Source organism: Chinchilla lanigera, unplaced genomic scaffold (genome assembly GCF_000276665.1).
Source record: "Chinchilla lanigera isolate Chin_1 unplaced genomic scaffold, ChiLan1.0 scaffold00112, whole genome shotgun sequence".
NCBI lineage: Eukaryota > Metazoa > Chordata > Mammalia > Rodentia > Chinchillidae > Chinchilla > Chinchilla lanigera.
This window is the reverse complement of record NW_004955513.1, coordinates 2,258,718-2,282,644: the sequence shown is the minus strand read 5'-3', so window position 1 is coordinate 2,282,644 and position 23,927 is coordinate 2,258,718. Positions and strand designations below refer to the sequence as shown.

The 23,927-nt window shown below is 55.4% G+C and overlaps 1 protein-coding gene and 1 long non-coding RNA gene across 3 annotated transcripts in view; both read right to left on the bottom strand.

Annotated features, from left to right (window-relative positions):
• Window positions 1–794: 794 nt before the first annotated feature.
• Window positions 795–9,378, bottom strand: Gfi1b (growth factor independent 1B transcription repressor). 2 transcript variants are annotated; one of them, XM_005408400.1, is made up of 7 exons: window positions 9,242–9,378; window positions 4,565–4,680; window positions 4,029–4,166; window positions 3,368–3,639; window positions 2,725–2,862; window positions 1,791–2,055; window positions 795–1,308 (listed from the first exon to the last, which is right to left on the bottom strand). In XM_005408400.1, the coding sequence occupies exons 2-7, from the start codon at window positions 4,662–4,664 to the stop codon at window positions 1,130–1,132; spliced, it is 1,092 nt and encodes a 363-aa protein (XP_005408457.1). In that variant the 5' UTR covers window positions 4,665–4,680; window positions 9,242–9,378; the 3' UTR covers window positions 795–1,129. The 2 variants fall into 2 exon arrangements, with proteins under 2 accessions (XP_005408457.1, XP_005408458.1); XM_005408401.1 differs by having other exon boundaries at window positions 1,791–1,956.
• Window positions 9,379–19,903: 10,525 nt separating this feature from the next.
• Window positions 19,904–23,927, bottom strand: part of LOC102004412 — a 17,637-nt gene continuing 13,613 nt past the window's right edge. Inside the window, exon 4 of the long non-coding RNA XR_264457.2 lies at window positions 19,904–21,857. This is a non-coding gene — a long non-coding RNA (uncharacterized LOC102004412). The remainder of the gene's footprint in view (window positions 21,858–23,927) is intronic.

Sequence of the window (23,927 nt, the reverse complement as noted above, 5' to 3'; positions counted from 1 at the left end):
CTTCGAAATCCTCCAGCAACCGCCAGGAAGGGGCTGTTATGTTCACCGAGGTGCAGAGCAGCAGTCGGGGTCCACCCAGAGCTGCACAGCTAGGAAGGTGGTGGCACCGGGCTGAGCTTAATCACACCTGCCAGGTCACGTTTCCACGGCCAGTAACGTTCAGGGTGCCGCTGACCACTTTGGGGGCCGCCATGCAGCCCTCCACAGGACAACACTGGGGGCCGGAGGGTGGGATGGTTTCCCTGGCTTGTCCAGACAGGCCTGACGTCCCCTTACGAGGCCTTGTAAGCATGTGTGGTGGCACACACCTGTAGTCCTAGCACTGAGGCTGAGGCGGGAGGATCGCGGCGAGTTCAAGACCAGCGTGGAGTACAGAGTGAGACCCTCTCCAAAATGAAAACAAAAACTAAACCAAACCAGAAAAAGGCCTTGTAAGAAGAGACAGAAGGTCAAAGACAGAGGAGACAGGATGCTCTGAGCAGGTGGAGAAAGAAGCCACAGACTCAGATGGCCCGGAGCCTGCAGAGGCCCACGGGCTCACTGACTGCTCGATCCAGCTCGGGGCGGCTTGGGCCTGCAGCCCACAGCGTCCCCAGCCCTCCCAGGGCCCTGACTGTCACGCGGTCCATGGTCCCTGGCTCCTTGCAACACTCACCAGTTGCCTGTGTGCAGGCATCGCCCTGGTCCCGGGCCCCTCCACAGCTGTAGGAAGCTCACTCTGCCCTTCCCCAGAGCCTTGGGCAGTGCCTTGCTCAGAGCCAGAGGCACTGGGTAAACAGCTGTCACAGGTAAACATGTCTGTCTTTATTTTTATTTACAGTGATCGAGAGGAGCAGGCTCCTGGCAGTCGTGCCCATCCCTGCCCTTCTGGGGATTTCAGCGTTCTGGGCTCAGAGGGCACTGGGCCCATCAGTGGGCAACTGCAGCCCAGAGAGACCCAGCGGGGCACCACGCTTTGCAGCCAGAGCAGCGATGGTCCGGGGGGGAAAACAGGGACCTGTCCTGGGCCATGGGAGAACTTCGGGCGTCCCGAATGAACTCGAGTCTCCCGCCAGGCGCCAGCCACCTCAAGCAGACCGGGGCCACAGCGCTGAGGCCGGCCCCGGCGAACGCCCGCTGGGCAGCAGCTTCACTTGAGGCTGTGCTGGCTCTCGCGGTGCCGCCGCAGGTCCACCTTGCGCTGGAAGCCCTTGGCGCAGAGGTCGCAGGTGAAGGGCTTAAAGCCCGTGTGCTTGCGGCTGTGCGTGATGAGGTTGGAGCTCTGGCTGAAGGCCTTGCCGCACACCTGGCACTTGTGGGGCTTCTCACCTGCGGCAGCGAGCACAGGGGGTCAGCGTGCCTCGCGCCCTCCCACGCACTCCAACGCTGCGCTAGGGTGCTGCTGGGGACTCTCCCACTCGGGTGCTGGCAGGGCTGGCCCGGCCCGTCTCCCCACTGAGCCCACAGCTGGCGCAGTGCCCCCTATCAAAGGGCACTGACTCGGGTGACGGCGAGAGGCGGGTGAGCGAGTGGTGAGTGAGTGGTGAGTGAGTGGTGAGGGAGTGGGTGAGTGAGTGGTGAGTGGTGAGCGAGTGGGTGGGTAAGTTAGTGAGTGGGTGAGTGAGTGGGTAAGCGAGTGGGTGAGTGAGTGTTGAGCGAGTGGGTGAGTGAGTGGATGAGCGAATGTCTTCCCATCGCCCAGTGCTGGAGGGCAGCAGCATGCACACGGTCCACACAGTCGCTGGGAGCCCGCCCTGCCACCCCTGCAGCACCCTGGGCCTGTGTGCTGCCCGCATCGGGCAGCCGCTCACCCGTGTGTATGTAGGTGTGCTTCTTCATGTCCGACTTCTGGTGGAAGCGTTTGCCGCAGAACTGGCAGGGGTAGGGCCGGGTGTCCGAGTGGATGAGGAGGTGAGTGGACAGGGTAGACGAGCGCTTGAAAGCTTTGCCACACATCCGGCACTCGAAGCTGCGCTCCTGCCGGAGGAAACGAGGCCCTGGGGGGTCAGGAGCACGTGGGGCCTCGCGGCCTGGGAGAGCCAAGCTGGGCGCGGGGCTGGACCCGGTCGGGATCCCCTGAGGAAGAGGACACTCCGTTGGGGGGGCCTCGAGGGCAGGGCCCGGAGAAGCAGGACCCAGGGGCCACTCCCAGCTCCTGCTTCCAGGCAGGCCTGAGGCTTGTGGACTGACTGGCCCCTGGGGGAGTTTTCAGAGTATATCCCACTCTGCATAAGCCTCAGTGGCTGTTTACTGACTGGCGGGCCGACTGATCTGAGAGGTTGTTCAGGGGCGCACATTTGCTCACCATGAACCCGGAGCGAGCCCTGAGACAGGGCACCTGCGCTTCCCACCCAGCCTCTCCCATTTCCCCGGGTGTTGGTGACCCATAGCCCTTCGGGTGCCCCGATGGCACCCCCGCCACGTAGGCCCAAGTGGGGTGAAGAAACACTTGCAGCCCAGCTCTGAGAGAATCGAGGTCCTCAACCCTGAGGACAGCTGCCCAGCGCACCCCGGGCACAGGACGTTTCTGAGCACCGTGGACACGTCACTGCCCCAAGTCCCACGGGGCAAGAGCCTCTTCCAGTCACACGTGAGCCAGCTCCACGGGTTGGAGATCTCAGAGGGCTAGCGGTGGGTGTCAGGGACCCAGACCAGGGGAAGTGAGGAGTGAGGGTCCCCTGAGCCTGTGACCTCCCAGGGCCGGCCGAGAAGCCCAGCCCTGGGCGCCCCGGGGCCAGCGCTCACCTGGGAGTGCACGTGTGTGTGCTGCTCCAGGCTGACGGCGTGGCCGAAGGTCTTGCCGCAGATGTTACAGGCGAAGGGCCGAGTCCCACTGTGCGAGCGGCGGACGTGCACCTCCAGCCCGTGCGGGGTGGAGAAGACCTGGACGGGGCAGAGCCTGAGCCAGCGCGGGGAGGCAGCTTGCACCCCAAGTCCGGCTCCACACACGGGTGACAGGGAGGGGACACTGCATTGTCGCTATCTCGGCTCTCTTGCTGCATGTCCAGGGAAGGCGCTGGCTCAGCCTCCTGTCTAAAGTGGGGGTCGGAAGAGGGATCGGGACAGCCCCTCCTTGCCCCATGTGCAGGCTGAGTAGAGCCTGGAGTTGGCCAGAGCCAGGTATGAAGGCTGGTTCTGCTATCCCCTCACCATGTGGTCTTGTACCAGCAACTTAATCTCTCTGAACCTTAGCTCTGCATCTGTCCCTGGAGCTCAAGGGTGTCGACCCAGCCCAGGGCCAGCACAAGGTCAGGGTCCAGTGGATGAGGACGAGGACAAAGGCTCTGAATCTGCCACCCTAGCAAGTGCCAGGGTGGACAGCTCAGGGTACACTGAGCCGTGAACAGAGCAGCGCTCCACTGGGGGTCCTGGGCGCCCCACTGCTCACCTTGCTGCACTTGAGGCAGTGATATGTGTCCATGCCCGGGGAGTAGCGCACGCTGAAGTCCAGGGGCGGCTCGGCGCTGGGCAGCAGGGGGCTGCCGTACAGCCTCACGGCACGCTCCAGGAAGGCTGACTCGATGGTGGATGGTGCCTGCTGGTAGCCATGGCCGTAGGAGGAGGCCAGAGCATCCCAGGAGAAGCTGGGCTTGTAGAAGGGGGGTGAGTCGGAGAGCGGCGAGTCACCGTCCAGCGGTCGGGAGGCCACCACGGGCCCCTCTGCGGAGACAAGGGCACACGCTCGGCAATTTACCTAAAAACAGGTCCCCTCCCCTCCAGCACCAGCACCATCCGGCGCTGCTATGGTGACCTTGTGTGAGGGCTTCAGTGTGGCCCCACACACCTACTGCTGAGGGCTGCGTCCTTGCATCGCGCTGCAGTTTTCCGGCCTGGAAGAACCATCCTTACCCAGGCTGCCGCCCACCCCATTCCTGTGGGAATGAATGTGCCCCCCATCACAAACTACGGAATACAAGCGAGTGGCCCCAGGTGGCACCTGCGACCCTGTCAGTCCCTTCTGATCCCAAAGGGCCCTGCTTCTGGCACCCATCGTCCTGTCTGCCTGGGTGAGGGCTGGGACACGGGCCGGTCCCAAGCTGGGCACCTACCTGGCACCACCACTGTCCTGGGCAAGCTCTGGTCTGGCCCCAGCTCTGGCTCCGGCTTCACACTTTTCCAGTCAGAGTGTGGGGCTGGGAGCAGCATGCCCAGGGCAGGACTGCCACTCAGAACCTGGTCCCTGGCCCCTGGGGGGAGACAAGAACCGAGGGTTACCTGCCACAGCATCTGGGAGGCCCTCAGGGACCCAGGGGCCCAGAGGGAAGCCCGACTGCTGCTGTTTCTGGCTGCTCCCACGTGGGGCTCTGCCCGGCTGAGTGCGATGTGGGAGGACCCCACGGAGCACCTTGGGCCACAGCTGTTGGTGGGGCCTCCATGTAGGACTCCTACATCCATAGTAGTGCTGGCCCCAATCCCTAAATGCCCATACTGGACAGGGTCAGAGAGGACAAGGGCATCATTCATCCACTCATTCATTTATTGAATCAGCATCTATGAGCTCCTGCTTTCAAGTTAGGAAGAGAAGCACGGCAGGAAGCTGAGGCAGGGAGGTACAGCAAGAGGCTGGCCTGGGGCACCGACTCACCAGGGCTCGGGAAAGGAGACAAGACCAGGTCCTCCTCCTTGGTGCGAGGTTGGTGGTACGTGTGCGCCTTTTTGCTCTTCACAAGGAAGGAGCGCGGCATCCTCAGCGCGCGTCCCCTGCGGGGGGGATGAGTGGGAGCAAGCAGAGTGACAAAAACGGTTTTCAAAGGGCTGGGGAGACGAGCTCGGTGGTAGAGCAGCCCTGGGTTCCATACCCAGTGCCGCAAAAACAAATAGACGAGGGGACAAGGCTCCCCTGTGTTGCAGGGCCCCCTCCTGCCATCAGCCACACTCTGGGCTGGGTTAATCGGGTCCCCAGAAGGCCCCGTCCGCCTGGAACCTGTGGACAACCCTCCCCCATGGGAAGCAGAGCCTAGTGGAGATGGAGCCATGTCAGGACGAGGTGACGCCGGGTCAGGTGGGCTTTGCATCCAGTCTAACCAGTGGCCTGATAAGAAGACGGAAATCCAGACCCCAGCACACACACACAGGGAGGAGGCCCCCGGCTTTCACAACCCAAGGACCACCAGGGACGGGGAGAGACCCAGGAGGGCCCCACCTTGCTGACCCTTCGAGCCCACGGCTGGGAGAAGATGACTTTCTGTGCCTCTTAAGCCACCCAACCTGTGCACACTTGTTACGGCACCTCCGAAGCCCACCCTCTCCCAGTAGGAAGGGAACCCAGCCCCAGCACCGGCCAAGAAGGAAGGGCACGGGATGGGCCAGACCTCGGCCCCCAAGAGGAGCTGGAAAGCATCTTCCGGGGTCCCCACCTCCAAGCTGTGCGGAAGACCCCGCCCCCACCCTGTCAGTGCCACACAGGGTGTGGGGTGATAGGGCCCCCGCCAAGGCGGGAAAGGGATTTCAGCTGCTCCTGAGCACCGGCCTGGGTGATAAGGCCCAGAGGGGGCGGACTGGGAGGCAGGAGATTAGAAAAGGGAGCCTGAGTCCTGCCTTCGGAGTCTGGGCCCACGGCCAGGGAGAAGGGGCCCAGGCCTGCCTGCGCCCAGGCCGGAGACCTGCGGGGGCACCAAGAGCTTGGGCTGTGGTCATGGGGGAGCCCCTCCTGCCATGAACCTGTGGTGGAGCCTGGGTGCCCCGTCTGCTAAGCGGGCTCCTGACCCACAGCAGAGCTTGAGGCCCCTGTGCACTATGGAAAAGCGGGGATCCGCGTGGCAGCTGGGGGCGCCTTGTGGCTGATCCTGAGGCTGCCATGGGGGTGGCGTCTCTGGCCACCAGAGAGGTCCTGCAGGGGCCAGGAGGAAGTCGAGTGTTGTCACATCCCCAGCGCCCAGCCCATAGCAGGAGCACCTGAAGGACAGACCAGCCCTGCGCCCGGGCCACCAAGATCCCTAGGGAGCCAGGCACTAGCTCAAGACCCTCCATGCTCTGAGCCCTGGAAGTCGCCGTGGACCTTGGGCTCTGGAATCCCTTCCTCTGTCAGATGCGGGCAGCAGAGACCTTATCTTCCAGGGACACCTCTTTCCTCTCCTGCCTCCCCTCCCCCGCAGGCTCCCCACAACCCTTCCTCTTCCAGACCCTTGCTTCAGGAAACCCCAGGGACGCGGGTCTGTCAGTCCTGGCCAGCAGTAGCACAGCAGGGATGGGAGCAGCCTGTGACACGGGAGAGGCGGGAGGATGGGGCAGAGGCCGAGAAACCAACTTCCCCGCCTTCCCGAGCCCTTTCCAGACCCCTAAGGCTCCACCCGGGATCCTGCAGGGTTGTCAGGGGTGGGGGACAGGTGAGGAACAGATTTCCCTGCGAAAGCTTGAACCGCAGGAGAGCCCAGGTCAGCGGGCCTGACTCAACTGTCCAGCCTTCACTCTCCACTCACACAGGGAGCAAGGGGCCCAGGGTTCTGGGGTCCCCTGCGGGAGGAAGGTAGTCTCCCTGAGCCGCCGTCCCTCTTCTTCCCTTCCTGCTGTTTATTCCCAGCCCTTAGGACGGTGACATGGCCAACCCCACGGCCAAGCCCCCAAGCCCACAGTGGGAGCCAGATGCACTCAGCGAACTTCCTTCTGGCCCCGGTTAGCGGAGTTAAAAAAAACAAAAAACAGGAACCAATCACCTATCGTGTAGTTAATTAACAACCACTGGGTTTTGATTCACACGGATGGTTCTAAGAAGGAGCTAAGAGCAGAGATTGTGAAAGAAGCTCCGGATTTCTTCATAAAACAGAGGGCTGATGGTATCGGGCTCCGGAAGGAGGCCTGAGCTAACATCTCTTCATAGCTCTCCATCCCGATAGAGCGTTCCCCATCCTGAGTCAGAATCTCGGTCGGCGCTTCCTGGAGGGGCCCAGCAGCCCACACCAGGCAGTGTCCTGAGCCCCAGTTTCCAGGGGGAGCCTGCTCGGCAGGCCCTTGGGTTTCCTGTAGGGGGCGGCTTGTTGTGCTACCCGTGGAATGAGACTGATTTTGTGACCTGGAGCTTGCAACCACATTGGCCACTGACCTGGGTTTGGCTTCCCTATCTCTCAAAAGAGACGGTTAGGCTAAGAGATTTCTAAACTTCCCTTTTGCTTGAAAATCCCATGTAGGATTCGTTGATCTTCAGGGAGGGACTGACCCACCTTGACCAAGACCCTTGTCACCCGGGTTCCCTTTTCAGGAGGGTTGGGCAAGATGGGGTTGACTCTCAGGGCCTGCTACAGGGGACCCTTTGGACTTCCTTTATGTTTAAAGATGCCGCAAGGCTACAGGAGAAACACACAAAACCGCTCCGCAGAGGCGTCGTGGGGAGATGAACTCGTGTCATCTTAGCAGAGGACTCCATGTGTAAACTACTGGAACTGACTTCTGGGTACACATCCCACGGGTGAGAACGGGATTTCTAAGAATGATCTGCACACCCATGCTCGTAGCAGAGCAATTCACAATCGCCAAGAAGTGGGAGTCACCAAGTGGCTCTGTCCGTGGATGAGTGGATAAGCAGCTGTGGCCCATCCCTCCACAGGGTGTATGTCGCAGCCTCAGAAAGGAAAGACATTCAGACACGTGCAGCATGGTGAGCCTCGGGACATTACGCTAAGTGAAATAAACCACCCACGCGAAGGACAAACAATTTGGGACCCCCCACAGGAGTACCTCGAAGAGGCAAATGTTATAGATGCTGAAATAGATTCAAGGGTAGAGGCGAGGAAGAAAAGTTATTGGTCCATAGGTATGAAGTTTCAGGTTTATAAGATGAGGCAACTTGGGGTGGAAGGTGGTGGTGGCTGGCCAGCAATGTCACTCCGCTTGATTGTCACTTAACAGCACACCTAAAAATGGTTAACATGAGCTAGGCATGGTGGCGTGCATCTGTAGTCCCTGCTACCTGGGAGGCTGAGGCAGGAGAACTGCTTGAACCTAGGAGTTTAGGTGTGTGGATGGGGTGGGGGGTGGGTTGGGAATGTAGCTCAGTGTGGCCTATCGTGTGTGAGGCCCTGGGTTCTATCTCCAGCACTGAAAAAAAAGAAAAAAAATAAGGAAAGCTAAAATGGTAAGTTTTATCAGAATAAGAACACTTGAACTACTTCCTGTCTGTGTCAGTCACAGAGACCAGAGCAGCTTTCATTGGCTGGAATTCCTAGAAAGGAACAGATGCAGAGCCTCCCTCCAGACGAAGGGGTGACAGCATTCTGTCGTGTCCAGCAGGGTCTCCCACGCATGGGTTGTTTTCCCAGTCTGACCTGGGCTACCTGAGCTTCTCATCGAGCCCTCGCCCACCTTACCCTGCCCTCTGGAAGCCCTGGTGTTTCTGGCTGATTCGATCACAAATCTAAATCAGGTACAGCTCTCTCATGTTCCCCAAGAACTTTCTGCAGGGAAACCAGCACACTGACCCTCAAAACCGAGTGCCGGGAAGTTAGGAGCGCCTCTCCTCATCCACAGAATTGCTCCGGTAGCACTCAGAAGTCGCCGCTTTGCCACGCTTGGAAACCTACTCGTCGCCTGCTAAGAAGCATGCAGGGGGGCAAGTGCAGCTCCACAGGCTTCTGAAGTGACAGCTGCAGATTGTACCTCATTTGTCCCTAAAGGTTTTCCAGAGCTGCAGACCTTTACCCCTGAAAATGTCCTCAGGCTTGAACCAACAGTGATCCTACAACGTCCTCCTTAACAAGCCCTGTTACTGAGAGTCTCTCCCCCATGCCCACGGACTCAACTATTTTCTCCAAAAACAGAAAAGGCTAAGGACAATCCCACAGGAAAGAGACCCCAGACAGCAGCCCCTATGCCCGCCCCTGGAGGTCAGCAGCCTAGGCTTCTCCCTACAGTGGGCTCCGGAGGGGAGGGCACCTGCCCCACAAAGTGTCCAGGAAACTTCTGTGATGGCTGGCTAGGACCGGGGGACCCTCGCAGGTCTGTGCTACAAGGAACCCCCAACTCAAACCCCTCAACATCTGCGTGTGGACTGGCCAGGTTGCCAGGAGTGACTCCGTGCTTGTGGGAATATTTGTCCGCTTGAAATGGAGGTTGACAAAGGTCTGGTTCCTACACAAGCACAGAGCATCTCAGACAAGACTGTCCTCACCGCCTCTCCCAGGGACAAAGCTATGTCCCCAAAAGGACATTTTCCAGCCCGCTTTCTTCTTCCTCTAGGAAAGAAAGAAGGCATCCCGCTGTGAAAGGCTGCAGTCAGTCTTGGACATGCAAATTTCAAAAGAAAGGTACAGTGGGGCTCCTCCGCACTCACCTGCCGGAGCTGTCCCTGCTGAGCCCTCCGAGGGTCCTCCTGGTGGGAACCTCCAAGCCTGGCCCCCGGACGGGACGGACCGACTGCTCTCCTCTCTGTCAGCTTCGCAACTCCTCGCACAAATAGATACTTCTCCTTTTCTCTCTCTCTCTCTCTCTCTCTCTCTCTCTCTCTCTCTGTGTGTGTGTCTCTATGGTTTTTTTTTTCCTCTTCTGTTCCCCTCCCTGATTTTCAATCTGATTATTTGTGTCAAAATCTGGCGGCGAAGCGGCAGCCAATGGAGAGAGTGCGCGACCAGCCGCATTTGCTTATCAAAACTTTCCAGCGCTGTGGCCGCGCTCGCAGCTCTAACCCTGGGCTCTCAGAGGAAACTTCCTCCAGCAACGTCCAGGAACATCTGGATGACAGGGAAGGCAGGAGGGGCGGCAGCGCTACGTTTTAAAGTTAAAGCGTTTGTCCGCAGTACCTGACTTTGTGTGGAGAAGGTGTGACCTTTGTTGGTTTTTTCCTTTCCTTTTTTCCTGCTTGTTTCCTTCCCTCATACTTCTCCCCTCTTCCTATCCCTCCCTCTGCCTCTCCGTTCCCCCTCCCCCTTCTTTTTCTTCCCCTCTCTTTCTTCTCCCCTTTCCCTCCTTTCCTTCTCTCCTTCTCCTCCTCTCTTCCCTCCTCCTTCCTCCCATCCCTTCCTAAGCCTAGCGCTTGGGCTCAGGGACACAGGCAGGGCACACCCTGGTTTGGAGCTGCTGCAGCCCCGCTGAGCTAACGAGTCCCTCTTGTTCTTGCACCAGCACATTTGAGAGAAGATGCATTTTCTTGTCCCCAGACACGACGGTAGCACAGGAGGTGTGGCAGCGAGTTTGGGGCCCATGTACAGATTGAGCACAGGGTCCTGGGGCCAGCGTGGGCCGCCCCCTGGTGGCAGCATAGGGGATGAGACGGCCAGTGTGGGCCCCGGGGAGTCCCGACCACCGGGGGCAAGCGTGGCCCTGGGCGTTTCATCGTTTCATCCCGTTTGAATCAGAGCCCCGTCCCTTGATCCTCCACTCTGGCCTCCCTACTCTGCCCCGGGGCCCCTCCCGCTCTCGGGATGAGGATTTATTTCAGGAGGTTTTGCATACGCAGAGAAGCCCACAAGACGGCACTGTTAGCTGATTTGCATGCTCTCGCAGCCGGCGCTGGAGAGATTACACTTCCCGCAGAAAGCAAGCCAGCCCGACGACAGGAAGCCCCGATTTCAACTGCAGTCCAAGGTTCGAGGTGCAGGGAAAGGGGTGTTTCTGGCTTCGCCTGTCTGCGGCTGGCCCAGCCCTGGAGCCCCAGCTGGGGGCCACGAGGCGTCTGAGGGAGGCAGGGTGCCGGGAGGGGCTGAGGGCGGCGTCTCACGTGGCCTCCAGCGGGCAGTGAAACCGAGGCCTCCGTGTGCTGAAGCTCACAAGTAATAAGAAGGTCATTTTCAGCACTCTCCCTACGGGCGCAGTCTCCTTTCTTCATGTTCTTGGCTCTCCACACCCACAGAGCCGCACCTGGCCCTGGGAAACCCACCTGTCCATTTCTGCTCATTTTGTGGAAGCACTTCCCAAAGTCCTTGCAGCCTTCATCGTTGTCTTTAATGCTTTTGTGTCTTCCAGCTTTACCAAATGCTTTCTCCTTTGGGGTGCGTGTTTCCTTGGGGTGTTCTCTGATAGAAAACTCCTGTGTGGGGTGTGTCTAGTTGGATGGTAGCTCTCGCTGCCTGAGTAATGGACTCAGGGACGCCTCCCAGACCAGGTCCTCTCCTGGGGGTGAGGGCCAGCCTTCCATAGAACCCCTGAGACCCGCTCTCTGGGGAGCACCTCCCCAGGCCCAAGCAGCCCTGCGCCTCCCCAGCAGAGCCAGAGCCAGTGCCAGAGCTCTCTGTGGGCACCCTGGGTTCAGTGCCTCGTTCATTCATTCAGCCCTGGGTACCCTGCCTTCCCTGCCTGCCCTTCCCCCCCACCTAGTGCATGCTTAGCAAGCACTATAGGCACCAGATGCTGGGGTTCTGTCTTAGGCCATAGCAAAATACCACAGCCCCGGTCATTTATAAAGGACAGAAATGTATTTCTTATAGTTCTGAGGCTGGGCGTCCAAGATCAAGGAGCTGGCTGTCTTGCTCTCTGCTTGGAGTCACGTCCCTCGCTGTGCCCCCGTGTGGCAGAAGTGGGCAGTGCTGGGTCCCATGCTACAGAAGAGACAGAAAGGTCAAAGGGTGCTCTGTCTCCACCCCTCCTCTCCTGAGGCACAGTTCATCCCCCCCAGCCTCGTGGCCTCCCGAAGTTGCGGTCTCTTAACTCGGGTCCGCTGGGTCTCCGTTCCAATACAATTTTTGGAAGGATGTTTTCAAACTAGAACCAGACAGAAGCCCTCATGAGCTCCTTCCCAGTCTAGAAAGAGGACAGGACACCCTAAATGTACGTTTTGGGGTGACAAGCTCTTCGGCTCACCATGGGGGATGCAGTGGGAGCCCAGGGCTCAGGGACGGGATTGCTGGAAGGTCAGGACAGGAAGGGATGTCAGGGGTGCTGCCTGGGATAAGTGAGTTGGGGGTGGAGGCGGGGAAGAGGAGCCATGTGTGCAGAGAGCAGGGGCAGGGGAGGCCAGGACTTGGGGCAGGGACTTCAGTGCCACCTTCAGTGTGGGTAGGGCGTGGAGACCCAAGGGCTGGGAGGGACAGGACCTTCCAGAGGTGGGCCCTAGAGAGGTAAGAGGGAAAAGACAGGAAGATTCCTCCGTGGCTTAAAAACCCTCGATTCCCTCTACCTGAGCAACAGAGACCTCAGCTTCAGATCGCAGCACTCAAGGTTTTTCTTTTCTTTCCATTTCTTATTTTGATACTGGGGTTGAACCCAGGGCCTTCTGAGCTACACTCTAGCCCCTTTTTTTTTTTAGTTTGTGGTTTTGAGACAGGGTTTGGCTAAGTCACTAAGTTGCCCAGGCTGGGCTTGAATTTGCAATTCTCCTACACTAGCCTCCCATAGCACTGGAATTACAGGTGTGGGCCACCACGCCCAACTTGTACTCAATGCTTTTCACAATACCAGCACTCTTTCAAACGACAGCACTTCTTTAGATGCAACTTGCGGAGACCCAATTTAAACTCATACAGTACAAACAACAAAGCATTTATTTCATGTCACTGAAAACTTCCAGCTTCAGGCATGGTTGGATCCAGGAGTTCAGACAATACTGTCTGGAATCTCCTTTGTTCCTGCCTTCACACCTTTGCATTTGCTGTCCCTCTGCCTCAATAGCCTAACTCCTAGTTCTCCCCAAGACTGGCTCCTTCTTGTCACTCAGGTCTCACCTGAAACATCACCTCTGCAAAGTGACCTCCTTGACCATCAGTAGCTTCAGAAAGAGACAAAGGAATGACTCCGATTGGCCCAGCCTGGTCACCAGCACGTGGTAGAACCAATCACCAAGTCCGGGGGTGGGATATGGGCCTCTGTCTGACTGGGGGGGCACTTCCGGCTGTGGCTACAGACCAGCCAGTGACATCAGCTGCTCCATGAGGGCGGGAACACGCTGCGTCTCTCTCAGACGGCCTTTGTAGTGAAGTCAGGGCTGTAGTGAAGCATTGCGAGAGCATGAAGGTCTCCCTGGACACGGCTCGGGACGCTGCGTGTGGGGTGGGGGAGACCCAGGGCTGAACCTGCCGTGCGGAGCCGGGGTCACGGCCAGCTCTGATCCAGCTGCGCCCAGCATGTGCTGGGGGGGCCGGGGTCCCTGCCTCTAGACGCTGGGCTGCCTCCTCTGCACGCACCTTGGCACTGGAGAGATGCCCAGATGCCACTCACTCACTTTGCCCTGCCGAGCCCGGGGCCATGGAGAGTGGTGGCGGCAGGCGGCTGAGCTGCAGGGGCCCCTCGCACATTCGGGCCGGGTCCCCCGCCGCACTTGCCCACGCGCTGCTGCACCCACGGGGGAAACAGTCCCTCAGCATTACCGAGGTGGGCTCCATTGCAAACGGAAGAAAATAAAAGCATGCACACGTTCCCGTCCAACGCGAACTTTTGCGGGGTGCACAGGTTTAGTTTCTCCTCTCTCCTCGGGCCCATCACCTCACTCTCCTCTCTTCTCGCGTTCCCACCCCCCTTTTCTTCCCTCTCCACCCCTGCCTCCCACTCACGGTTCTCAATCTTCTTCTTTTTTTTTTTTTTTTTTTTCCAGTACCGGGAATCGAACTCATGACCTCAGGCTTACCAGGCAAGCACTTACCCCGCTGAGCTATATCCACGGCCCCACTCACAGTTATAATGTTTCCCAGCCCAAACTGATCTTCATGAGCTTCTGCTTGCGCCCCGCAGGTAAACGAGGGTCCCCTCACACCCGGCTGCGAGTGCAGCCCTTCTCCCTGCCCAGAGCCATCCCAGATGGGCCGGGGGACATTCTGGAGACAGGGGCGACCCTGGGGCGAGGTTCTGGGCTGTGCCCACTTCCCAGGTGGCCGGGTCCTCAGAGGGGCAGGGAGGAGAGACAGCCTTGGGGCAGCTGGATGGGGACCATGGGTGCTGGGCCAGGACGGGAGGGGGAGCAGTGTGTTGCCCCTGGTTCCAGGCCTCGGTGCCTCCCAAGGCCTTGGCACCTGGGACTCCACGTCCCGCTTTAGAGCCGAGCAAGGCTATCAAGGAGCCTGGCAGTTCCTTCCTCTCCATGGTGGTTTCTCAGCTGTGATCTTCTTCAGAAACTGTTCATGGATTTTCCTCATGAGAAATGGAGCCCTCTAGCCCGTCAGGACGGTACAGTACACACCTGGGCAATCTAGTGACTTAGTGAGACCTTGTCCCAAAATAAAAAAATAAGAAAGGGCCGGGGGTGTAGCTCAGTTGGAGGCCCCGGGTTCGATCCCCAGTAGTGAAACAACAAAGACCCAAGAGAAATGAGCCCTCCGGCCGCAGCCAAAGGCTGGCTCTAGTGCTCACGCTCCTGGCAGGAAGCCGGGGTGCGGGCGTTCCAGGGTGGAGGGCCGGGATGGGCCTGCAGTCCCTTGGTGGCCGTCACAGAGCACTGCGGGTGACATCTTCTACCTTGGGTGTTGACTCCTTACGACCCAGGGACACCCCCGGCCCCTGGGCTATCAGCCTTGGCCTGAGAAGGGGCCACCTGGCCCATGTGTGGTAGCCTGAGTGGACAAGATGGGAATGAGGCCTCTTACAGCAGAGGCCGGGGAGGGGTCGGGGGCAGGGGAGCCACCTGCGCTTCAGACGGGGAAACTGAGGCCCCTTGGGAGAGGCTTGCAAAGTTACCTCGCAACTAAGTAACAGCCAGGACAGAGGCCCTGGATTCCTAACTCCTTCCTGGAGACTGAGGCAGGGCCTTCAGCCGAGCTCAAGGTCAGCCCTTTGTTTTTGTTTTTGTTTTTAAATTTTGAGACAGGGTCTCACTAAGTTGCCCGGGATGGGCTCAGACTTGTAGCTCTCCTGCTTCAGGCTCCCGGAGTACGGGGGTCACAGGCATGCGTCACCCCACCTGGCTTAGATATCTCATCTTACAAAACAAATCCTTGGTGGCAGTTAGCAGTCCTGGTAACACTGAACGATTCAGAACTGAGTGGGTAGAATAACAGTACCATTCTGGGATTATTGCCCAGTTCTGACACCCGCCAGCTGTATCCCCAGGGCAGGAGCCCCTGAGCCTCAGTCTTCCCACCTGTGAAACGGGGCTGAGGGCGACCCTTCTGTCGGCGCTGTGGTAGGTAGCAAATGAGATCGTGTGTGCAAAAGCATCTCGTAAGCGTTAAAATTGCTGTCAGTGTGTGAGCTGTGTTTTCAGCAGTCACATTCCACAGCTGACTGCAGACTGTGCCTTCTTCCTTTCACTGGCTCATCAGGAGCGGTGGGGACAACAGGGCGGTCAGCGTTACCCCGGCTGCTGTCGCCCACGCTGCGCTCATTTCCATGGCGGGTTGATTATTAACGGGACGCCTGACATTTGCTCACTGCCCCATAAACCCTCCGGGACTTCCGCCTTCAAGTCAGCTGGGGGACGCCCAGAGATCTGGCTCCGCGGCTGCCCGGGTGTGGGGGGTGAAGACTTGGGCCTTCACCCTGGGCCAGCGATGGCGAGGGATGGCACGCACCGCCACAGGAGTCCTCTGTGTGCTGACGTCACGCGCTGTATGAGTTGTTTTTTTCTAAGCGAAAACCTTGGTGCTCGGGTTTAGTTGCAGTGTTGGCCCTTTGCGGTAGATAAGCCGGTTTAGGGCGGTAGTCTGGGCTCTCGTCTCCAGAAGGTTCGCCATCGCTGGTCTCGGCATGGCGGAACAGGGCGAGGGGCCGGCCCGACGGGCCGCTTTCAGTTCTCAGGAGCATGTGGGGGCTTGGAAGGATAGGGGTGGGGTCGGTTGACCATGCGAGGGGAAACCAAGCAGCACCCTCCGGGCACGGCTGGCACGGTGGCCGAGTCCATGCCGCCCCAAGCAGAGGCAAGCAGCCAGACCCAGTGGGGCACAGGCCACCCCGTCCTGTACGACGGGCACCACGCTGGTGCATAGATCAGCGAGTGCGAGGTGTGGACGCGAGAATGTGCCTTCCCAGCAAGCCGTGCTTGTGAGTGTGCACAAGTGTGTGCAGGAGCCGGCCCTGGGGTAAAATCCTCAATTCCCGCCCCCAGCGACCCCCCTTGAGTGGAACCCCCAACCTCGATGCCACCACACCCCACCAGGGTCGGGGCTTCCGTGCCCAGGAAGCAAAGCCGCCAGGGAAGGACGAAGATTTCAGGAGACCGTGCAGGGCTAGAAATACAAGCCCACCTGGGAAAGAGCTGCCTGCTCCCACGAGCCCTGGGCTCTACCTCACGCCCAGGAGCACCAGGAAGGTGGGGGCTGCAGACACGGGCGGTGATGCAGGGAGCCCCGGCCCACCGCGATTTGCACCCCATTTGCATCTCCTTTGCATGTCCCTGCTGCCCTTCCAGATTTCCTCAGGCTGCAGTTTCACCAGAAGCGGCTCAAGGGTGAGCATTGTTCTCCCGCCAGCTCTGGGCTCCGCAGGTCAGTGCCAAGTCGCCTTCAGCCTCCCCGAGACCTGGGGACAGTGGCCCTGTGACCTCAGGGAGACTCCCCCTGGTGCTTTAAGTGCATTTCTGTGAGATGAGTGGTCTGCAGCTGTATTTTTCTAAACATCTTGTCTGTGTGTTCACTTTAAGAGAAGATACATGGACTTATATTTAGCAACTGATGTTTTAACATTGTGACTGACTTCCATTTTCCCTTCATTTTCTTTCATTCCATCCTAATTCTCTTCTACCCCTGCATCCTCCTTCCATCTCTGGTTCCCCTCCCATTGGAAAAAGCTTCCAATTTTTTTTTTTTTTTTTTTTTCTTTTCCTCTTTTCTGAGACAGGGTCTTGCTATGTAGCCCTGGCTGGCCTCGAACTCATAGCGATTCTCCTGCCTCAGCCTCCCAAGTGCTGAGATTACAAACATGTGTCACCACCACTGGCTTTTCCCTCCTTCCTGTTACCTATCTTTAGTTTTGTTCTGGCAAACGGGAAGGGAGTAAGTGATGGAGAGGGCGGGGAAGGGTGGGAGTGCAAAAGGAACAAAAAGGGAATGAAGATGTTATGTACAGACAACAAGTTCCCCACAATACATGTAATCATTATGTGCTTCGGGCATCTGCTAAATGATGATGATAATAATAATAGAGACAAGAAAAAAATAAATTTTTATTTATTCTGAGAAAAAGCATTTTAGTGTACTTAGACATGATTCAGATGTTTCATTGTAAACGTTTACATTTGTTAGCTTACCCATTTGAAGAGCCCTTTTAGATTACCCACGAAAACGAATGTATAAAAATAGGTAATTTGCTGGGTGTGGTGGTACATGTCTATAATCCCAGCACTCGGGAGGCTGAGGCAGGAGGATCATTGCGAGTTTGAGGCCAGCCTGGGCTACAAAGTGAGCTCAAGGCCAGTCTGAACTGCATAGCGAGACCCTGTCTCAAAAAGGCAAAAAAAAAAAAAAAAAAAAGAGATGTGCAATGGTCAACGTATTTTAAACTTTTAACAGAGACAAACGTAATCCTGACCGGCTAGCATCCTGGGGAAACATGCAAGCTAACAACTTTAAAGATATCTATTTTAATCTTATCAGGAAAATTAAATTGATTTATTTGCCAGTTTACTTGAGTCATATGAACTGAAGGATATCTTGGCTAACTTAACAATTTTGTGTGAGCACCCACTTATCCGTAGGCCAATGTGAACAGAATTTCTTGGGGTATTTTGGCTTGCAAACTTGGGGGGTTTTGTTGGGCTTTTTGTTTTCTGTTTTTGTTTGTTTGTTCATCTGTTTCTGAGACTAGGTCTCATTAGGAAGTTCAGGCTGGCTTTGAACTCACTATACAGCCCAGGATGGTCTCAAACTCACAGGGATCCTCCTGCCTCAGGCTCCCCGGTGCTGGGATTACAGGCCTGAACCACCACACCCAGGTGGTTTCCAGTTCTTTTTTTTAAAAAAAAATGCTCCTGATAAACTCATGTGGAAGGCAGAAAAGAGGCTTTTATAAGTCATCCACCAAGAGAGAGAATGGTGAGGATTGCACAGTGAGGCAAATGTACTCAGCATCACTGAGCTTAAAAGCTGTTCTCACGGTAGATTTTATGTATTTACCACAGTTAATTTTAATAATACACAAATGGACAGAGTCACATCTGGACATGCGTTGTCACAGACAGGGAAAGCAGAGATGCAAGGACAGAGAGCCAGATCCAGAGCCAGAAAACCTTTCCTGTCACGGACAGGGACTCAGGCTTTCCTTCCCTGTGTATCCTAGTTATATTTTTGCATATCCTAAATATTTTCAAATATTTTTCAAATTCTCATTATGAAAAACTTCAAACAGAAAAGCAAAGAAACCGTATCTAATGAACACCCCCTTTCCAGCACCCGGAGCCGATACTAGTGTGCACCAAATATGTTTTATCTGCCTATGTGCATAGAGAAGAATGTATCATGTGTCTAGTTTTGATAAAACATTCTGAAAATATATTGTAGATATCATGACACTTCAGCCACATTTGAATATATATCTCCTAAAAATATAATTCTTACATAATCATGCAACTACAGTGTTGTTCTTGCACCTACAAAAATTACCAATAATTCACCAGTATTGGCAAATAGCCAGTCAACTTGCACCCTTTTATGATTTTCCCATTTTCTTTTCCAGCTGCTCTGTTAGAATAAGAACCAGCCAAGTTTCAAAACTACATTTGTTTACTATTTAGTCTCACGATAGAACAGTGACCTCTACTCCTTACTTTTGATACTCATTTTTTCTATAAGAGCCCAGCATGGTCTGTGTTTAGATTTGTCTGACTGCTTCCTGTGGTGGCATTTAACCTGTTCTTCTAGCCCCTGTACTAGAAGTTAGGCCCAAACCTTGCTTAGATTCAAGTTAGATGTTTTAGGCAAACCTACGTCACAGATGAAACTGTGGATTTCACTGTGGAACTGATACCAGGCTGTCCTCCCTTACAGATGCTAGGTTTGGCCTCCTGGTTAATGTGGTGATAGCTAGCTCTCAGGATCACAAGGGTGAGTTCAGGAACAATCTCAGGGTGGAGCTTTACCATCACACACGTGCATTCAGGTCTCTACAGCCTCCTTACTGGTGTCAATATCCATTGCTGATCCTAACAATTATTTCACTCATAGCTGCAAAATGAGGATTCTTCTAATGGTATCATTGCTTCTCCAGGGATTACATGGCTTTTTCTTCTTCTGTGAAGATACGTCTCCCCGCCTCCAACTCCCCTTCTCATTCACTCATGCTTGATTTGGATGTGGCTCTTCCCCCAAGGGTTCACGTGCTGGAAGCTCGGTCCCCAGGCTGGCCATGCTGAGGGGCGGTAGGGCTCAGTGGGAGGGGAGCAGGTCACTGGGGATGCCCTTGGAAAGGACCGACACTGGTTTCATAGAATGGGTTGGTTCTCCCGAGAGTGAGTTGTTGTAAGAGCAAGACCGGCCCCTCGAATGTGCTGGCTTCTCGTCCTGCCGTGGGAGCGCCCCTCTCACCCGCAGGCATCTGCCATGGCATGGTACAGCCAGGGTGCCCTCAGTAGGGCCAGGCAGGCACTGCTGCCCGGCCAGTCATCCCCAGCACTGTGAGCGGCGAGCCGTGATCTCATGAGAGATAACTCTGTGTGTGTTCGCGTGTGCATGTGTAGGTTTGTCTTCGGGGTAGGCATCAAGAAGTGGGATTGTTGTACCAAAGGAATAATGCATCTGTAACTTTCTCGATGGGGCCAACGTCCCCCAGTCAAGGTTGTACTGTTTTGTCCTCTCACCCCAGAGCAGAGTATCTGCTTCCTACAGCCTGGCCAACCAGGTAGGCTGTCAAATTTGGGGATTTTCTCCAATCTGATAGGATAGGAACAGTATCCCAGGATAGTTTTAATCTGCATTACTCTTATGATGAGTCAGGCCAAGTCTTTTCAAAAGGTCTAAGAGTCATTTATATTTCTTTTACTACAAACTTTCTGTTGCTGTCTTCTGCCTCTTTCCTTTTATCAAATGATTAGCTGGGTTTTTTTTCTCTGAGACAGTCTCACTATGTAGTTCAGGTTGGCCTTGCACACACTATGTAGCCTAGGCAGACCTCAAACTCAGAGCAATCCTCCTGCTTCAGCCTCTTGAGTGCTGAGATTACAGGTGTGTCCCAACATGCCTTGCTTGATCTGATTTTATTTTGAAGTAAATTTTTAGCTCTTTGCATATTACCATAGGAAGCGTTGTTTGGGATGTAAGTGGAAATGTTTCATCTCAGCTTATCATCTGTCTTCTGACTTAGCTTTATCTTCTTTTTTGCCACACAAAACGTGTTCTTGCTTTTTCTTCGTTACTGAGGTCATCGCACTTGTCAGTCTCCTATTGCTTCTGCCTGTGTAGCCCTTTCTAGAGAGATTTTCTTCACCCATCTCCCCTTCTAGAGCTTGTGCAGTGTCACTCTTGACACTGAGCGCTCTGATCCACTTGGTGTTTATTCTCGAGCAGGGTGCGAAGCTGAGATAATTTTATCTCTTTCCAAATGGCCATCGCATATGCTTCAGAGGAGGCACAGCTCAAATAAAACCTCTACTTGCAAAAGCTTCTGGTCTCGTGGTGACCACGAAACTCTGACACGCAACTGGCTGTGTTGCGTGGCCCTGCGTATTTTTTCTGCAAGTGCGTCCAGCAATGTGAGCAGGGGTTAGAGCGACTAGTCGAGCTGGCCTTGGAGACTGCCCAGGACTTTAAAGCTAAAGTAGTGGGCACTGAGGTCACCATGAAGCATGGCAGCACTCAGGAGACTGCTGACTTTGCTTCTTTCCTTAGCTCACGCATCTCCAGGCGTGCCTCGTGGCCTGCAGGCGGAGTTCCGGGTGCTCATTTAGCTCAGGGCCCTCCATAGGCCACCCCTTCAACTCCTGCTTCTTGTATCACCTAAAGTAGTCACGCCTCATGTGGTCGTGGGTCGGGCCGTTGCTCAGGCTTGGTTCTGCTACAAAGTCTGCCAGCCCAAAGTTCAAATCTCACTGCTATCGATACATTGCTGCATTGCTCTGACTTGGATCTCTTTTCTCCACCAAGCGTTTTGCAGGTAAGTTCTGGGCTGGACCTGAACTTGATCACAGTAGGCTCCTGTCTCCTCTGCTGTATCCTCTTCAAGGACCCATGCTTGTGACAGCACATGGAGGGGGTTGAATAGGGCCTCTCCACATCCAGGTCTACCAGAACCCCAGGTTGCAAGCTGACTTGGAAGAAGGTTCTTTGCAGGCATAATTCAGGCATAATGAGGTCATGCTCGATGAAGCTGGGCCCCAGGCCCAATGATGGGTGTGCTTGCAAAGAGAGGCAAGGGCACAGAGACACAAGGAAGAGGCCATGTGGTGATGGAGGCAGTGACCAGAGAGATGCAGCTGCCAGGCGAGGAACCTGAATATTCCCACAGTCACCTAGGGGAGAGGCATGAGCAGGTTCTCCTTCTAACCCTCCAGAAGGAACCGACCTTGCTGGCTGACTCCTTGATTTTTGGACTTCTGCATGTAGGGGTTCTGACAGAATGAATTTTTGATGCTTTGAGCGGCCCAGCTTGCGGTCACTGGCCACAGCAGTCGTAGGACACATGTGCAGCAGGCTGTGATGCCGCTATTCACTGAGCATTGCCTTGCAGTGGGCAGGAGACTGTGAAGATCAGGAAGGTGGCATCATGGGGGGCCCTCTACTGAGTTCTTCCCTGTGTAATAGGAAAGTGCAGAAGGGACCCTAATACATCATTGCTGGAAGAAAGCTTTGCAGGCTGTGTGAAGAACTACAGACTGTTCACTGAATGTGCACAAAGCACCAAGAACGGAGCCGGGGTCAGAGAAACTCCTCATTAGGGGCCAGGGGTTACATTATTGTTGTGATCGTTGCAGATAGATGTGTGAGTGAGGAGGAGCTGCTGATCGGCGTGCGGTTGTCAGGGCTGCCGTGAGGAAAGGGAGATTCCCAGATAGCGACTTGTGTGCGAGTCTTGGTATAAAAGCACCCCCGATGATGCCACCTTCCTGATAGTCACAGCCTTTAGAGTCTCCTCCTTTAGGTGCAGGTCAGACCTGTGACTTCCTCCTAAAGAATAAGATAGAGAAAGTGATGGGATGTTGCTATGGCTTGGGACTGACCGAGTGTATCTCCCCAAGACTCACGCGTTGGGGGCAGGGTCCTCCCAGCGGCGCTGTGAGAGGTGGAGCGTGGTGAGGTTCTACCCTAGGAAGCGGTTAGGGAGGTTCCTGCAGGACTCTAAGTTCTCAACAGACAGTGGTTATAAGAGAGCAACCTGGCTGCCCCTGTCACTCTGACTTCTGTCTCACCATGCGACCTGTCTCTCTCCCACATACTCAGGCCATGGTGCCGTCCAACAGAGGGTGACCCTCTATTCAGAGCCCTTCCCAGTCCTCATCGCAGCCCAGGAAGTTTCTATTTGTGATCCCGTGAAAAGTTATTGGAATCCTAGTGAGTTAATTCCAATCCACCACTTCCAGTGCAACCCATGGCGAGAATAAAGACCCTAAGGCATATTTGTAGTTACGGGGAGCCTAGGGGTCCTATGTCCAGCCACGAGGATGGCCATCCAGAACAAAGGCCTCCACCCAAGGCCAAACTCGGGTTTTATTCATTCATGAAGAAGGGAGTGGCTTGAGGATGAGTGACTGTGGGAATGGTGGGAAGTAGGTGAGTGCCCTGAGCTGGGCTGGGTAGGAGGCCTGAGATCACCTCTGCAAATGCAGAGGGAAGGATATGCAGAAAGAGTGATCTGCGTAACACAATTGAGAGAGTATCTAATGTTTTGGGGTCGGTGCTTCAGCTCTGATGTGTAATGTTTGAAGCCCCAGGAAGTCATAGCCTCTATCCCAAGGCGCCATCCCAGCCGACAGCGACAGCGTGGAGCATTGGCTCACACATCCTGCCTCATCCCAGCTCACTCATGGGAACACGGGGGGTCTGGGGAAACACGTCTGCCATCTCCAAAGACTACCGTCAGCACCTCGGCTAGGATAGACCGATATGCATTGCCTAAAGCCCACTGAAGGGATAAGGAGAAGTCCTATCCAGCTCTGTACATGCCAATACATGGAAATAGGGTCAGGCTCAGCCAAAATGGAGGCAATTGCTCCTCTTTCAAGGAGAGTAGCCTGGCTTGTCCTCCACCACACACTTCCAGGAACCTCACTTCACAGGCACCATGCGGCTTGGGCTTTCAGCTTCCAAATCTGTCAGCTAAATAAACCTCATTTTGAATATGTTAGACAGCCCCAGGAAGTTTCTTATAGTAACAGAAAACAGACAACTACAGATGCCATCCTTCCAAGGCTAGGTGGACTATCTTTCAGCTTGCTGGTACTCTTTTCTCTCTGTGGTGGGAACTAGTTGCCTGCCTACTGAAAGCTGCCCTCTGGAAAGACCCACATGGCACGAACTGAGAAGTATCTCAACCAAAAGCGGGTAATGGCACCCTCCATCAACAGCCTGTGAGGAACTGAATTGTGTCAACATCCAAGAGTGAGCTTGGGAGTAGATCCTCCCCAAGTCGAGCCTCGGGAGGGCTGTAGCCCAGCTGACAGTCAGAGCCAGAGGAGTGGGCTGAACTGTTAACATGTATTCCTGACCCACACAAACGTTTGTTGTTCTAAGCCATGAAGCTTCAGAATTGTTTGTTACACAGCAAGAGATAATTAATACAAAGGTGAAGGCTGGCAGTAGGGAGCCAAAGAACAAAGAGCTGAAACCTTTGTGTCGTTGTGATTGAATCCAGCAAAAGGTGATTTCAAAGGTGAGCTTGGAGAGGGAAGACTGCGGCACTTGGGCAGGGAGGGACGGAGGGGCTTCCAGGGCTTCTGGAATCTCCCTTGCGGTTGGCATGTTTCGGAGATCGCTGAGATTTACAGAGCAGCCTGTCTCTCTTTGCCAGTACTAATATCGTATCCACACACGTTTTTCTTCCTTTCTGGTCACCTGTTAAGCGAGGCTATTTGGAGAACAACTCACGGAAATGATAGTTCTCTAATCTACATCAGGGTTTTTCTTTGCAAAAGAATAAAAGCTGGGGCTAGGGATTTAGCTCAGCAGCAAAGAGCCTGCCTGGCAAGTGCAAGGCTGTGAGTTTGGTTCCCGGTACCGGAGAAAAACCAAAAAAAAAGA